Genomic DNA, 15,791 nt, shown 5'->3' on the forward strand with positions numbered 1-15,791 from the left:
ATCTCTCCCTCAATCATCAACAGGCTACCTGTCACGCCTGCAAATCGTTCGGATCGAAAAACACCAAGAGGTTGTTTCTGTTTCGATCCGAGCCTCGGCTCCGAGCCAAACACCTACAGCTTATAATTTGGTGCTGATAAAATCGCAACCTTCAGTGCTGAAACACTCGGAGCCAAAATCATCGAACCACAGAGACTCCAGTCAATCTTCTGCTACCCTTTGTCCTCTTGAGCCTATACTGGAGACCCTGGATACTCATCAGTGCCACCTCCACATTCAGGAGAGTACAGGATGCATAATCACTTCACCCCCTGTACGTTTGAAGGGGAAGCTTTCCTTTCAGGAAGCTTTGGACACTCCTCCCCCTCAGAAGAGGAAAACCAAAGACAAGACCACCTGCCCACCTTGTAGGCCTTCTCCACCACCTCTTCCTCCTCCACCTTTTCCACCTCCTCCACCCCCTTTTTCCCCTCTACCTACCTCCTCTCCTTATTCTCCTGATTTACGGACACAAGGAGATTACACTTCTCAGGGATCCCCTTTATTTACTGGGGAAGATTTGAGTGGCCCTCAACATGATCCAGATCTCTGGGACAATTATGATCCTGACCCCATCCCCTCTAATGACCCAGACCACACGCCCCTCACCACCAGAGGACACTACTTCCTACCAAAAAGCAGTGGCACGAGCAGCTGCATTCCATAATGTATAGTTACACAAGGACCGTATTGAGCAGTACTTCCTGTTCGATGCAGTTTCCTCTACAAACAGTGATATTTAGTGCCTCTCAGTGCTGCCTGGCATGCCTCATTACTCTGACCAAAGTTTTAAGGAACCTGTACGCTCTAGGGTTATCACTCCTAGAGTTGACAAAAAATATAAACCAACTTCCTCTACCCCAATATATATTAGATCTGAAGTCACTCCTGACTCACTTGTTTCCACCACAGCACAAAACGTGCCAACATTCAGGCCACCGGGAACTCCCCTCCGCCAGAGAAAACGAGTAAGAAAATTGATGCTGTGGCACAAGCAGACAATCGTTGGTGTATGGCCAACTCGCAAGCATTATTAGCCAGATATGACCGAGCTCACTGGAATGAAAATGGAGGAACTCCTCCAATATCTACCAGATGAGCACCAGAAAAGAGGGCAACAAATAGTTGCTGAGGGGCAGACAATTTCCAACAACTCAATTTGTTGTGCCTGGATGCCGCAGACACAGCTGCACGCAGCATTAATACTAGTGTTCTCAGAAGGCACGCTTGGGTCCGCTGCTCCGGTTTCAAACCAGAGGTAAAGCAAGCAGTCCTTAATATGCCCTTTGACAAGGAGCATCCTTTTGGGCCTCAACTGGACACTACCCTTGAAAAGCTCAAAAAGGATACGGACACAGCAAAAGCTATGGTTGCCCTCCAATCTCCTACACAGAGGGGCACTTTTTGTCAACCCGGTTTTAGAGGTTCCTTCAACCTCTGACGTGTCTACATCACACTCTAGACAGCCTCAAGCCTCCTACTCTAGAGGTTTCAACAGGGGTTCTACCTTATCAATAGTGCCAATATCACACCCAGTTGAGAGTGGATGTCCTTCACACACTGGGTGTTACTCTGAACTTCATCATCTTCAGGTACAGCCGTAACTAGAAGCTATTCTCAATGCAGAGTTAGGGTTAGCATACCCCAACCCAGCTTGCATTCAGAGTTTTCAGTCTCTTCTCCCTCAATTTCAGGAGAACCATACGTACACAGTCAGGAACGTTATGAGACTATTAGGGATGATGGCCTTTTGCATTGCCATAGTTCCCCATGCCAGACTACACATACATCCCTTACAGCAGTGTCTGTCTCATCAGTGGTCTCAGTTACAGGGTCACCTGGAAGATCTAGTGTTGATAGAGCACCACCAACCTGTTGAAACGGCGGCCTTTTCTGGACCCTTTGCCCCAAGATTCATCATTGACGGCTTGGGCTGCTCACCTTCAAGACCTCACAGTACAGGGCCTTTGGGATCTGTCACCAGTCCCTACACATCAGTTATCTCGTGCTTCAGGCAGTGCTTCTAGCCCTGAAAGCATTTCTTCATTACCTATCTTGAAAGGTTGTCTTTGTCCACATGGACAACATGTCAGCCATGTATTACCTACAGAAATGGGGGGGGGGGACACACAGTCGCCCCATTTGTCACAACTCTCTCCGACAACATGGAAGTGGGCTCTCCACCACCACATTCACATGGTGACAAAATATCTCCCAGAGGCAGACAGCAACTTTGCAGACCTGTTTAGCAGGATGCAGCAACAAGTCCACAAATGGAAACTGTACCCACAAGTCCTTCAACCATACTTTGCAAAGCGGGAAACTCCTCAGATAGACCTTTTCCCCAAAGCAGAAAATGCAAACTGTCCAAGCTTCACTTCCAGGTATCGACACCCTCTATCTGAGGACAACGCTCTATGGATGAACTGGTCAGGGATATTTGCTTACGCTTTTCCACCTCTCCCTCTCATTCCATTTCTGGTTCGGAGGATTAGGCAAATGTTGCTCATCATGCCCCTTGGTCTGTCAGCCATGTTTCACCACACTGCTAGACCTATCAATAGTCCCCTACAAGAAGCTTCCCAACAGGCCGGACCTTCCCACTCAAAATCAAGCACAAATCAGACATCCAGACCCCGAAGTAAGTCAACCTTGCGATATAACTCCTGAGCTCATAGAGTTTGGTCTAGGATTGCCTGACGAATGTATGGACTTTCTCGGGGAAGCCAGTAGACCCACAACTAGAGCATGGTATGCTACAAAATGGGAACGTTTTGTTTGCTACTTTTCAGCGCAAATGTATTGACCCCATGAAATCTACTGTTTAAGAGATCATTTGCTACTTGTTCCTCTTACAGAAACCAAATCTAGCTTCCATTTGCCTACATCTTGCAGCTATAGCTGCTTATCTACAGACCAGACAACATATTTCTCTGTTCAGAATCTCGGTCATTAAAGCTGTCATGGAAAGCCTTAAAAGGGTCATTCCAGCAGGTGTACCACATGCACCTTCCTGGAACCTCACCATTGTGCTCACCAGGTTCATGGGCCCTCTTTTTGAGCCACTTCATTCATGTCCTCCTGTTAGACCTGGCATCCTTTGTGTGGTCTCCCCTATCTTTTTTGCCTGTGCTTCTCATGTTTTGACTGTGTGCTGGACTCTGTGTTTGCTGGTAATTGTTACTCTGGGCACTTTACTACTGCTGACCAATGCTAAAGTGCGGGTGTGATCCCTGTGTAAAATGTATGTGTAATTGGCTTTTCCATGACTGGCATATTTGATCTACTGGTAAGTCCCTAGTAAAGTGCACTAGAGTTGCCAAATGCCTGTAAATCAAATGCTACTAGTGGTCCTGCAGCACTGATTGTGCCACCCACATGAGTAGCTCTGTAATCATGTCTCAGACCTGCCATTGTAGAGTCTGTCTGTACAGTCTTAACTTGCCAGTTCAACCTGGCAAGTGTACCCACTTGCCAGGCCCAACCCTTCCCTTTTCAGATGTAAGGCACGCCTAAGTTAGTTCCTAGGTAGCCCCAAGGGCAGGGTGCAGTGAATGTTAAAGGTGGGACATGTACTGATGTGTTTTACATGTCCTAACAGTAACATACTGCCAAATTCTGTTTTCACTGTTGTATCTCTCTTGTAAGATAACACGGGGACTGCCTTTGAATATCTTTAAGTGTAGTTTCCCTTTGGGAACAGATAGAGATAGGAGTTTGGGGTCTCTGAACTCACAATTTAAAAATACATCTTTTGGTAAAGTTGGTTTTTAGAAAGTGGGCAAGTGCCTACTTGTGTATTCCCTGTCTGGGTCAGACTGACAGTTGGGCTGTTTGTGAACCTCCATTAGACAGTGACACAAAGGGAGCTGGGGTGTAGCCTGCATATCCTGATGGGTCATCTGAGTTAGAGTAGAAGGAGGAGCTGACACTTACACCTGCATGGGCTGTTCCTGCCCTCACACGTTGCAGTCTTCAACCCCCTGGTGTGAGTCTGGAGCCAGGCCTGGGCAAGGCAGGATCTTGTGAACAACAGAGACTTTCCTTTGAAATTTGCCTACTTCAAAGGCAGAAATGGGTATAAGTAGTGGACCCAAAACCCCAGATTTTCAGATTACTTCTGGAACCAAGAGGAACCTCTGCCAAGGAGAAGAGCTAAAGAGCTGGAGGAGGAGTACTGTCCCTTTGCCTGTGACTATGCTTTGCCTGTAGTTGCTGCTTCTGCCTGAAAGAGGACAAAAACTGGACTTTGTGGTATATTCCTGCTTGTGAAGTGTCTCCAAGGGCTTGGACTGAGCTTGTCTCCTGTTTTGAAGTGTCAGGTTCATCAAAGACTTCCTCTGCCAGCACCTGGACTTTCTGCTGAGACTCCTGCCCTGCCAAGTCATGCCCTGTCCAGTCCCTGGGCCCTTGAAAGATGAAGCTGGTAGAACAAGGACTGAAATCCACGCACAGGAAGCCGTGCAGAGAAGCTTTTTATGCACCACCTGCAACGCAGCTGTAAAAACGATGTACAATCTGCCTCGCGGCTGAAATCGACTCACCACCTGCATCGCAGCTGGGAAATCGATGCATCATCTGCATCGTGGCTGGAGAAACGACGAAAAACACCCGCGTGTGGCTGCTGAAAACGATGCAAACCCCACGCATCGCGGTTTTTCATTACCGTGCAGCCAAATTTATCACACATCATCGCTGGGCGTCAAAATCATTGTGAACCTGCACGGATCCGATGTGCCCCGTCTAGAAAACGACACATCACTCCCTTACGGGAGAGAAAAGCGACGCATCGCGAGGAGGAGTCACTCGATCATGTGTCTCAGAACACTTCTTCAAAGAAAAACAACTTGCACCACTCCAGACTCAACACTAGATGACAGGAGTATGCATAGCATGTGAATCTACAGCATTATATGCTACGAACAGATAGTTACTGGGTAGGTAGCATTTTCCTTTTTTTGGGTAACTCCTCAGTCTTTCTTCTTTATTAAGCTTCAAGCTCTCCTATTATAGGAGGCCAGCGTTTCTTACACAACAGACAGGAAATTCCATTAGTGACGTATGGCTTTTTCATGTTAGCCAGCAAGTACTTCTACTTACCTTTTCCCTGCCTCCATAATGCTACATGACAAAAAAGGCAGATGGGATTATATTTCCATATGAATTTAATATTTTCTAATTTTTTTGCTGTGCTGAAGTTATAAACAATGTATTATAAGTGGAGAGTTATATCTGTACAAAAGACTGCCTGCTGAGGCAAACTGATGTAACATGTGGCAGGTGTATCTTATTGATTTGATGCAGTGTTTCCTCTCAATGGAGGAAACTATTCCTCCTATCTCAATGCAAAAGTAATGAATTGCATACCTGCATTTTGAATCTTTTGTATTATCATATAATGTAAAATCTTTTTAAGACCATTTTCTCCATGCCATCTAATTTTATGTAGTCATGAATATTTTATTAGGAGGCACATTTATCTGTTTATCCACCTCCCTTAAACACACCGTTTAACAGTAACAGTGTTTATGTATGGTAATTCTTAAAACCTTTTCATTTAAATTTCACTATGTTTATACATATCTTGCTAATAAGAGCAATTTCAAGCTTAACTTGCCTTCAGTAGACGGGCTTACACAGGTTTTGCTACTTTTTGGAATGCTCCTACATATTTGCCACACTATTAAAAATGTTTAGTGCCTATGTCAAGGGCTGGGTAGAAAATTGACATCCCTCTTAACAATTACACTTTGTATCAAAATGGTACCTACAGTAGCATCTCCTTCTGAAGACATCCATGCTCATTACATCAAAGGTAAGGCATTATCTAGTGTAATCCAAAAACATGATAGAACCTCACACCCATCTCTAGGATCAACTCTGCCTCCCTTAGGTGACTTCTTTCAGCGCTACTGTCTAGACGATATTTTGTAATACTATATCCAGGTTTTATCAATGATATCCAGAATAATGATCAATTAATCCAATGAGACCAATGTCCTAACTCTTTCTATCTTGTCTTTGTGTAGCACCATACACATGTATTGCAGATAACGCTGTATGAAAAACATATGAAATCTTACCTCTGTGATGATTTCTACTCTTGGTCATATTGTCCTAACTTTACTATACTGTAGCCGAAACTTTCTGACTTAATGTAATTCCTGCAGAATAAACAGTGATGCAATTTTGTTTTTGAAAGCCATGTTGTGTAATGTTTATCTTCAGGGTCAAGTCATTGATTTCCGAGGACTAATTCAAGACGCGATCAAAGGAGCCTCAAATGAGATCGCCTTAAACAGCCTGAACAGTAATCCTGATCCATCTGTAAGTCACATTATGATTTATGAACTAAATTCTGACAGTAAGACCTGTAGGTATAAAGATGGATCTTTGGCTTATTTTATTGTGCTTGATGTTGGTTTTCTCCTTTGTCCAGGAACGGTTGATCAAACCACTGACGGCTTTCATTGGAATGAGCAGTGAGATGCGAGAACTTGCAACAGTTATAAGCAGAGTAAGAGCATCATTGTAAACTTTTGATTTAGTCAGATAAATATGTTTCCATCTATATGCTTGAAAGCTAGCTTGACTGCAAGTTCTGATGTGTTCTAAAATATTATGGAATGCAGCAAACAGTCTTCCTTCTGAGCAAATTGATTTAGGCAAATCCTAAATCTGAAAGTCTTCTACCTCAAACCGAATTGACCTTCAGTGTCCATTTAGTTAACCTTCAGAGAACACTGAGCTAGCCAATAAAAATATAAGGCACACTGCCTAGTTCTAAAAGGAATTTCAAACATCTTCACTAACAGGTTCACTACTGGCATGAGGTCAGGTTTTTGTGTTTTTGCCAGTAGGGGATTTCCAGGCAGTCCTGGAAAGCTTTTTTGAATTTATACTTTCCAAGTAATGGGGCACATATAAAGATGTATTTAGGATTAATGAGTGATGTTGCTACTCTGCTAATGCAGCAAAGTTACTGATCAATGGACCTTATCTAACTACGCATAATGGCATATTGCAAGAATTCTTGGATCAGCGGTACCCAGTCCTGCTTAAAACTTTAACAGGCCTAATAGTGGGAAAGCTTGTTATATTTTAGGCACTTTTGGCACAAACGTGGTAATTCTTTGTATGTTGTGGCTATTCTTCGCTCGGGGTTCCCAGATGTGGTGCAATGCTTGCATTGAAATACTATCAGTAATTCCTGCCTTTTTAGGGTCGTGCCTGCGTTGCATGCGCTCGCGCATGCGTATCGCAGCGAGACGCTTTAGTGTTTAGAAAAGGGCTCGGAGCCCTGTTGACGTAACGTCAGTGTTTTTCATTGGTTCGTGGGCTTGCCTAATAAAATCTGCTTGCTTTCATTAGTCGAAGGCATCAATACGTCATGCCTTTTCTGGTGGCTAGCCCTCCTCGAGCGCATCGACCAAGTACAGAAAACATGCGAGGCTCGCTGTTTTCTGTCCGGCTCGTGGACTACTTTTTCTCTAATTTACTAGCGAGATTTCGCTTGGCAGAAGTCGAGCGCTTTACATAGTTAATTGCACTTTTTCGGGTTAATTACATAAATGCACTTTTGCCGATAGGTGAAAAGTCGGGTTAGGAGTTTACAACGCTATCAGCTCTAACATGAGCAAACGCGAGACCCGTTGCATTGCAAATGCTTGTTAATAATAGTATCTCTGTAGCAGTCTGAGGTCTCAGCCATCTGATTGGTGTAACCTTCCAGCAGCCATCCAGGCATTCAAACATGCACACATTCACTCATGCATGCAATTACTGAATCGTCCATGCACTCACCCATTTTCCTTCCATCCAGACACTCAGTTAATGAGTCAGTTTTCTATGCACTCTTACATTCGTCCATCCAGCCTTTGAGTCTTTCACACATTTACTTTCCCATTCTCAAAACCACCCAAGCAAACTTGCCAGTCATCGATGATGCACTTTAATTTACAATATAGCCAGACCTATGAGGTTGCCATTGCTTGTTTAGTGGCTTACATTGGAAATGATATGTGGCATAGCTAGACTCAAAGGTTAATACAAAGTCTAGGCTTTGACTGGAATTGAGGTTTTCTTAAAGGACGGCATCCCACAGTCTCATTGTCTGTCTGTGACTAGAGAGTGGGATTGTGTATTCAGCAGTGGGATAATATTCATCTGTTCTCTCCTGGAATAGACTTGGTTCACTTCAATTGAATTAAATATAATATATCAGATTAGAAGAGTTTGGAAAAGGATAGTTCAGTGTTCAAAAACATATCCCTCTGATATTGTGTAATCTTGCCGACATTTTCCTTATTATGTTAGTGAAATGGAGTGTGGCCTATGTGTATTGATTACAACCACAGCACTGAGACCCCCTCCTCGCCGCCACAGACTACATCTGAACCCTCCTCGACCGAGGCAAAACGGCAGCACTCATCCCCCTGGACCTCTCAGCCACTTTTGACACCGTGTCCCACCACACCCTCTGCGCAAGACTCCATGACGCTGGCATCTGTGACAAAGCCCTACAATTGATCCTCTCCTTCCTCACCGGCAGTAGACAGAAAGATAGACTACCAATGTTCCACTCAGAACCTACAGAGATCAGCTGCGGAGTGCCTCAGGGCTCCTCCCTGAGCCCCCAACCTCTTCAACATCTACATGGCCCCACTTGCAGACATCGTCCAAAGCCATGGACTCAAAATTGTCTTCTACGCTGACAACACCCAGCTGATTCTCTCCCTCAACGGCGATCCAGCAGCCGCCAAGAGCATCTTCCAAAACAGGATGAAGGCAGCCATCGCCTGGATGAAGGAAAGATGCCTCAAGCTCAACTCAGACAAGACCGAAGTTCTCAACCTGGGCTCCACCCCCTCTGCCTGGGACAACTCCTGGTGGCCCGCAGTGCTCGGAAGTCCCCGCACACCAACAGACCACACACAAAACCTTGGCATCATCCTGGACTCCTCGCTCTCCAGGAACCACCAAATCAATGCTGTCTTGTCCTCCTGCTCCACATACTCTGCCTGCTTCGTAAGATCTTCAAGTGGATCCCCACTGAATCTAGAAAGACGGTCACCCATTCTCTGGTCACCAGCAGACTCGACTATGGCAATGCACTCTACACTGGCACCACCCAAAAAATCCAAGAGAAACTGCAGAACATCCAGAACACCTCCACCAGACTCATCCTGAATACCCCCTGACGCAGCCACATCACTAGACACCTGAAAGATCTCCACTGGCTCCCAATCGACAAGAGAATCACCCTCAAATTCCTCACGCACACCTACAAAGCTCTCTACAATGCAGGAACTGCATACCTCAACCACTGCCTCTCCTTTTACACACCCACCAGACATCTCTGCTCCGCTCAACTGGCCACATATCCGCAAGACCTCGGCTGGAGGAAGATCCTTCTCCTACCTCGCTGCAAAGACCTGGACCTCCCTCCCCTGCATGTTAGGCAATCACCATCTCTGCCTCAATTCCGGAAGGACCTCAAGACCTAGCTCTTCAACTGAACCGGCGATGCTGCCCCCCCCCCCCACCCACCCACTGCACCTTGAGACCTTTACGGGTGAGTAGTCACCCTATATAAGAAATCTGATTGATTGATTGAACATATGAGCCTTGTATCCATTTTCTGCATGAATAATGTCTCACTCATTACTGACTCTTCTAAATACAGATTATCTTTATTACTCATCCCGGAGTTCCAATATGTATCGCTGTACGTCATTTCTGTTAAGCTAACACTTTCATTGAAATAGAAAAACGTTTAGCAAATAACGGCAACAGAACCTTATAGAGTACGGCAATGCAGAGGGTAAAAAAGTATACAGCATTAAAATGGATTTTACAGTAGATGCGGGAATGGTGGTAGAGTGCATCCTACATGGACTGTTGAGGAAAAAAGGAATATGGCAGACCATGGCTGGATGGTGGGGGAGTGGATTGGTGACCGGAAATTATAACGCTTCAGAAGGGTCCGGCATCTGGATGTTATCATCAGATAATTGCTATTGTGTGCTCTTTGTGAAGTGGGGAAGGGATGAAAATGGGCACATGTGGACTATGGTGGTGTTCCAGACTGTAGGAGTATAGGAGGTGAATTCCTGGCATTTCACCTTCTCCTTCCTATTTCACACTGAAAAGCCAGTCCTCGCAACATCCCTTTCCTTCGCTGCACACTATCGCCATCAGCTCCCTGGTCACTTACTTTTAAAAGAGGGATGCTTCTTTTTTTTATACCTGCTCTGGTGAGTTCTGCAGTAAGCAGAAGAATCCTCTTCTTGGTGACCATAGTAGAGTGTTATCAGCACATGGCTTTTCATTTGGACTGACCTTCATTCCAAGATCCTTTGCTAAGAATTTTGCTACACTGGCGTCTTTCTTATGAATAGCAGGGATACTTTTCTGTCCCTAATTGGGACAGTTTGATGTGTACTGGAATGTCCTAGCTATCCAAAGATAGTTGTTTACATCCCAAACTTCACTGAGTTCATTCTCAACCACGTCAACCACGCAGAGTTTGTCCTAGACCAATCTGGGCTCATGACTGTATCTGAACATTTATATAAACATTCCTGGCAAAGCATGTCCACCTGAACTTATAGTGTGACAAGATGGTATAATAGTTAAATTCACCTGTGTTGTTTAGACTTTTACTTGGTCTCATTCGATCAAACCATATGACACCATGTTTATTGTTAGAATATGTTTTTTGTAAATCTTTCTATTTTTTTCTGTATACTACAGGACATTTATCTCCAGAATCCCAACGTCAGGTGGGATGATATTATCGGCCTCGATGAAGCCAAACGACTAGTTAAGGAAGCTGTTGTCTATCCAATAAGGGTAAGAACTTGCTGGTTTATTTTTTTATGGTCAGTTAGGGATCTGTCTTGAGAAACCAACATATGTTGTTTCTTGTAGTGATTGTGTGCTATAAAAAGTAGTATTTTCGAATATCTGTGTGACAATGGGCTTACTTTCAAAGATACAGACCAAGAATGGCACTTAATGGAAATCACTTAGGGCCTCATTACGAGGCTGGCGGTCTTGTGACCACCAGCCTCGCAGTGGCGGTCCAACTGCCACATTAACACCATGGTGGTTAGACTGCCAGGGTACCACCATCACCGCCAGGATCCGTGATCCCGACGGGCTGGCGGTGGCGGAGATCGCAATCAGCCAGGGCAGTGCTGCATGCCACCATGAAAAGGATGTGGAGAACAGGTGCAGGGGCCACAGGGGGGACCCTACACTGCACATGAATTTGGCATGGGCAGTGCAGGGGTCACCCTGCCAAGTACCATCGCCAGTGTTCACTGTCTGCTGTGTAGACAGTGAATATTGCAAAGGTGCTGGTGCATCATTTGTCGGCAGCATTGCCACTGGCTTGATTACGAGTTGGCAACAATGCTGCTGCCTGTTTCCTGCTAGGCTGGCGGGTGGAAACCTCGGTTTCCTCGTGCCTCCGCCCGCCAGCTCAGTGGGAAACTCTTAATGGTTCTGGTGGGGAGGTAGCCCATGTGGCAGCAACCTCTCCGTCGGAAGTTCGGCAGACGGTTCAAACCCCCTGACGAACTCCTAACTAGAACTTCAATTTGGCAAATCAACATATTTCCTTAACATTGTAGCTGTTAGAGGGTGCAGTATTTGTGTAACTGGTGTATTTAGTGCAAGGTGAAGGTATCAGACAGAGAGATGTTTGTGTCACTAATGATGATTGATTTGCGGCTTATGAGCATATTAATTGACTTTCCATAGTTTATATATTTTTTTAAATATGTCTTTATTGAGAATAGTACAGTACAGTTCAAGAAAATTAGAACATATTCGACTGTGATACAGACATTATTACATGACACCAGTGTGGCCAATGCATTACTTTATAAAATGTTTTTTCTTTCTAGTCTTTATTTTTTTTTTTTATTGTTACCATTTTGCACTTAAAATATGTTCTGAAGTTATGGTAATTCAAAGCCTATAGTACCTTTTTCACCAATAAAAATCATATTTTCCTGTATTATGAATTAAAAATATAAAGGGTTTCTACACCTGCCTGCCTTGAATCACCTGTATTGTTCTATTTAAATTATATGCTATGGGTTGTTTTCATTTCAAATTTTTATTTCTAGCATATGGCCAATAGGTTTATGTGGTAGCATGATTTTTGTTTTCTTTTTCTTATTATAATTTTGTGGCATATGTTTACAATAAATACCATAACTATAGTACCAGCTTGCAAGATCAATTGGGTTTTTAATTTCTTATTATATCAGCAGTTAATGTATATTTACCTCGATTACTAGTCTTTAATTTGCTCTTTATGTTGTAGTATCCTCAGCTGTTTACAGGAATCCTATCACCGTGGAAAGGACTGCTGCTTTATGGGCCACCAGGTAGATATGATCTACACTATATTTTCCTCGGAAAAAGTACATATTTTAAAGTTGTGTCTTAATCTAACCTGCACTGAAGAAGGCTCGAAAATAAAATAAACAAAACAACAAAAACAGATTATTCTATGTGTATTTGTTTGAATGGAAGCTCGTTTGTGGACTGGAGGACAGTGAGGAACGCCTCCGTTGACATGAACAATCCTTTCTCTTTGTCTAGCTAGCCTCTTGAGTAGTAAATATCCCAGGTGACATTGCCCTGGCAGTTCCCTGACCTGACACTTGCAAGCTTGGAGAACTAGAAACCCGGAGGGTGGGTTTGAGGTTTGGAGGACAAGAGGGGCAGCTAAACAGGGACGCCTACAACCTGCATAGATTTACACGTTTTCACCAAACTGAAAATGAGAATTAATATAAGGTAGGAATGTGGTTTGTTGCAGGCATGATCCAAGTGACAATTGGACATGGATTTTGGACTGTAAAACTAGGCCAGAATGCAGATGTTCTTCATATACCCTCACTCTCCCATGGGGGGCTGCATTAGTTGATGGAATATAGCCTTTTACTGTTAGAAGAACCGAGGGACACACCGGCATAGGCTGATGAGTATTCCACAGTCCTCAGAACCACACTGTGAAGCCTCAGGAAGAAACAGGCTGTGCACATCCAGCCTATCGTGGCTGCACACAAAGTGAGGTCCTAGAAGTGTATGGGCAGAACTGAAAATGAGCGTGTTTTTTTGGGGGGGGGGGGAGGGGGGCTGTGCTTTGTATGGGCCATCCTTAACTGTCTGGCCATGTAGAAGAGAATCGAATGACTGAAGTGTAAGGAAAACTCCCTTCACTCCCTTCCAATTGAAGCAGCAGCTGTGTTGATTCATGCCTGGGTTAATCTGTCCATCACTCTTGCCAAAATGCTCTCAAAAACACTCATTCCTTGTGCGAACCATGGACAGGGAATTCAGACCGCAGGGCCTCTCCCAGAAGGCAGCCTGCTCAAGGGAAATCTTAAATTGTGTCCCATCCGGAGAACAAGGATAATTGCAAGACGTTGTTGTTGTTGGAAAGCAAAACACATACCCATCTCTATTTTGACATAAGATTGCACCCCAGATTAACAGAAATGGTCGAAATGGCATTTCAACTTTTTGCAACTTTAAACAGGTTATTTGCACTGGGAGGGAGACATTGGCAGTGCAATGACAGGAAGACAGCCACCCCCAGGGCCAGTACACCATTGTTCCCCAGCGTTCACGCACAAGGGTGTATTGCATGTATAGTGAGTCCTTATGTCCGATATCCAAAGGTACGTGTTCATTCTGTACCCAGCAATTATTAGATTGAATAACTGGGTAGTATGTAAATCTAGAACAGTCTCAAGCTAAAAACCTGTTCTTACAGGTAAGTAACATTTTGTTTCCATTCACACTGCTTTCCCTGATGTTAGTAACGACATACACACAATTTAAGCCACACTTGAGTTTAGCTTGCACAGTCCGTGCCATGGATACCTAAGGCTTTCTACATAAAATCACAAGAACATGGCTGTTTATTTTAAAATATACAAATTGTATGATGCAGTCCAGCTTAGGACTCTCAACTTTTGAGAGAAGAGATGTTTAAAGAAAATAAATACCTTTAAGGCATAGGACATTTAATCTAGCATTTAAGCACTGCTTGTATTGTAGGACATTGTGTACAAGTTAAAGAGCATTCAGCACTGTCAGAAGCTAATCTGGCTTTTATGATGTGTTTGAATTTAAAGCACAGCTTTAGTTTCATAATGGCAGATGTATTGCAACTCTTGAAATTGAGGAAGAACATTGATAAACGACTGTGTGCTCTGTGCACAGCATCTATCCAATCACAATGCAGTATTTGATTGCTTTTGTTTATTGCAGCTGTTAGCTACAGTATTGTTTTGATTAACATACTTTAAAATTCATATGCTGGCTGTTTATCACTTCTGCCTAAATTAGTGCTGTGGCATTTAGCTGTCGCCTGTTGTAATGACAATCGTTTCCCACAGAGATCTTTCACCTTCTTTCCATTTTCTTTGTGCACCTCCCAGTACACAATCAGTTATAGTCCAAAGAAAGTCTTATCTTCTGGGGGTTTTCGGCTTTGTGCTTGTCTCTCTTGCATTTTACTTCTCTCTCTCCACTTCTTACTTGGCAACTTAATAAAGGGTCAAACATAGAAAAGGGAAGAAAAGAATAGAGGGGTTTGGCCTTGTTGAATGTGATATAAGAACAATAAGAGTGACTGCTCTCATTTAGAAAATCTATTAAATCCTGTATGCGGTAAGTGTATGCGGTTGTTGTTCTGATTCCACAAGCGCTTGAATACATTTGTATGGTAGTGCTATAGCAGTGATCATTTGACGATGTCTCAACTCACATTCCATCATGCAATATTATAAGATAAAGGACGTCATCACTGGGATCATGCAGGGTAACCTAGATGAGGGTATGACTTTCTCATTCCAGGGGCTTGAATGCATGCCTACTTCAGCTTCTTTTGGTGCTGCTCACCACTTGCTCAGATACTGACACGTCTGGTGATAGGGATTATGTAGTTTCTAGAGGAGATTTCCTCTGTAAGTATGAATATTGTTGGAATGTGGAGTGGTTTAACAGACATTAAATCGGTTAGTGGCCAATTAAGAAGTCAATCTGTGCACACATTTGCACTACTCGTTACCTTAAAGTGCAAAATGTCAATATTTATTCAGATACATGGATTTACATGTGCAAAGTGACTTACTTGTGTAAAACTACACTAGGGTGTGGAAATAGAACTCCATGGTGAGGATGATGTCATAACTAGGCGAACCTCACCCAAGTTTGTGGGGACTCTTGCTAAGCACATTTCTACTTGGAATCTGTTGAGAATTTACTCTTGTTAAGGACAGGAATCTGTATTCAGGGTGGGGTCTCTGATGCCACGGTTTCCCAGAAGTACTCCTGGAGCTTTGTGAGAAATGAATAAAAAAAGGAAAGTCACTTAAATTCTAAAGTTACAGGCGTAAATTTATGAATTTTATTTTGTAAAATGAGCTGCGTTCAGTACTTAAATGATATCCTGGCAGTGACTGGCTTTGAAGCTTTATGTATCTTTACATAAATTAACGTGTCAGCAGTAGATTACCTATACAGCATGGTCTTTACCATGCCACGCTGTTACTACAGTCTTTATCCTGCATATACTTTTACCACACATGCCTGTACTATCCCGCTTCTGCTACACATTAAGGTAAGCGCAGGTAAGGAAAGGCTGTGAGGGCTAAGTGGGGGTAAAGGAATTTTATTAAAAATTGAGGCGGTCATTCTGACCGCGGCGGTCGCCGCCC

At 43.7% G+C, this 15,791-nt stretch overlaps 1 protein-coding gene across 1 annotated transcript in view; it reads left to right on the forward strand.

The window, feature by feature from the left end:
• Window positions 1-15,791, forward strand: part of KATNAL2 (katanin catalytic subunit A1 like 2) — a 266,628-nt gene that overhangs the window by 154,230 nt on the left and 96,607 nt on the right. Inside the window, exons 7-10 of the mRNA XM_069218894.1 lie at window positions 6,268-6,366; window positions 6,479-6,556; window positions 10,795-10,893; window positions 12,380-12,443. Of these exons, the coding sequence (XP_069074995.1) occupies window positions 6,268-6,366; window positions 6,479-6,556; window positions 10,795-10,893; window positions 12,380-12,443 (340 nt within the window). The remainder of the gene's footprint in view (window positions 1-6,267; window positions 6,367-6,478; window positions 6,557-10,794; window positions 10,894-12,379; window positions 12,444-15,791) is intronic.

This window comes from Pleurodeles waltl, chromosome 1_1 (assembly GCF_031143425.1).
Source record: "Pleurodeles waltl isolate 20211129_DDA chromosome 1_1, aPleWal1.hap1.20221129, whole genome shotgun sequence".
Taxonomy (NCBI): domain Eukaryota; kingdom Metazoa; phylum Chordata; class Amphibia; order Caudata; family Salamandridae; genus Pleurodeles; species Pleurodeles waltl.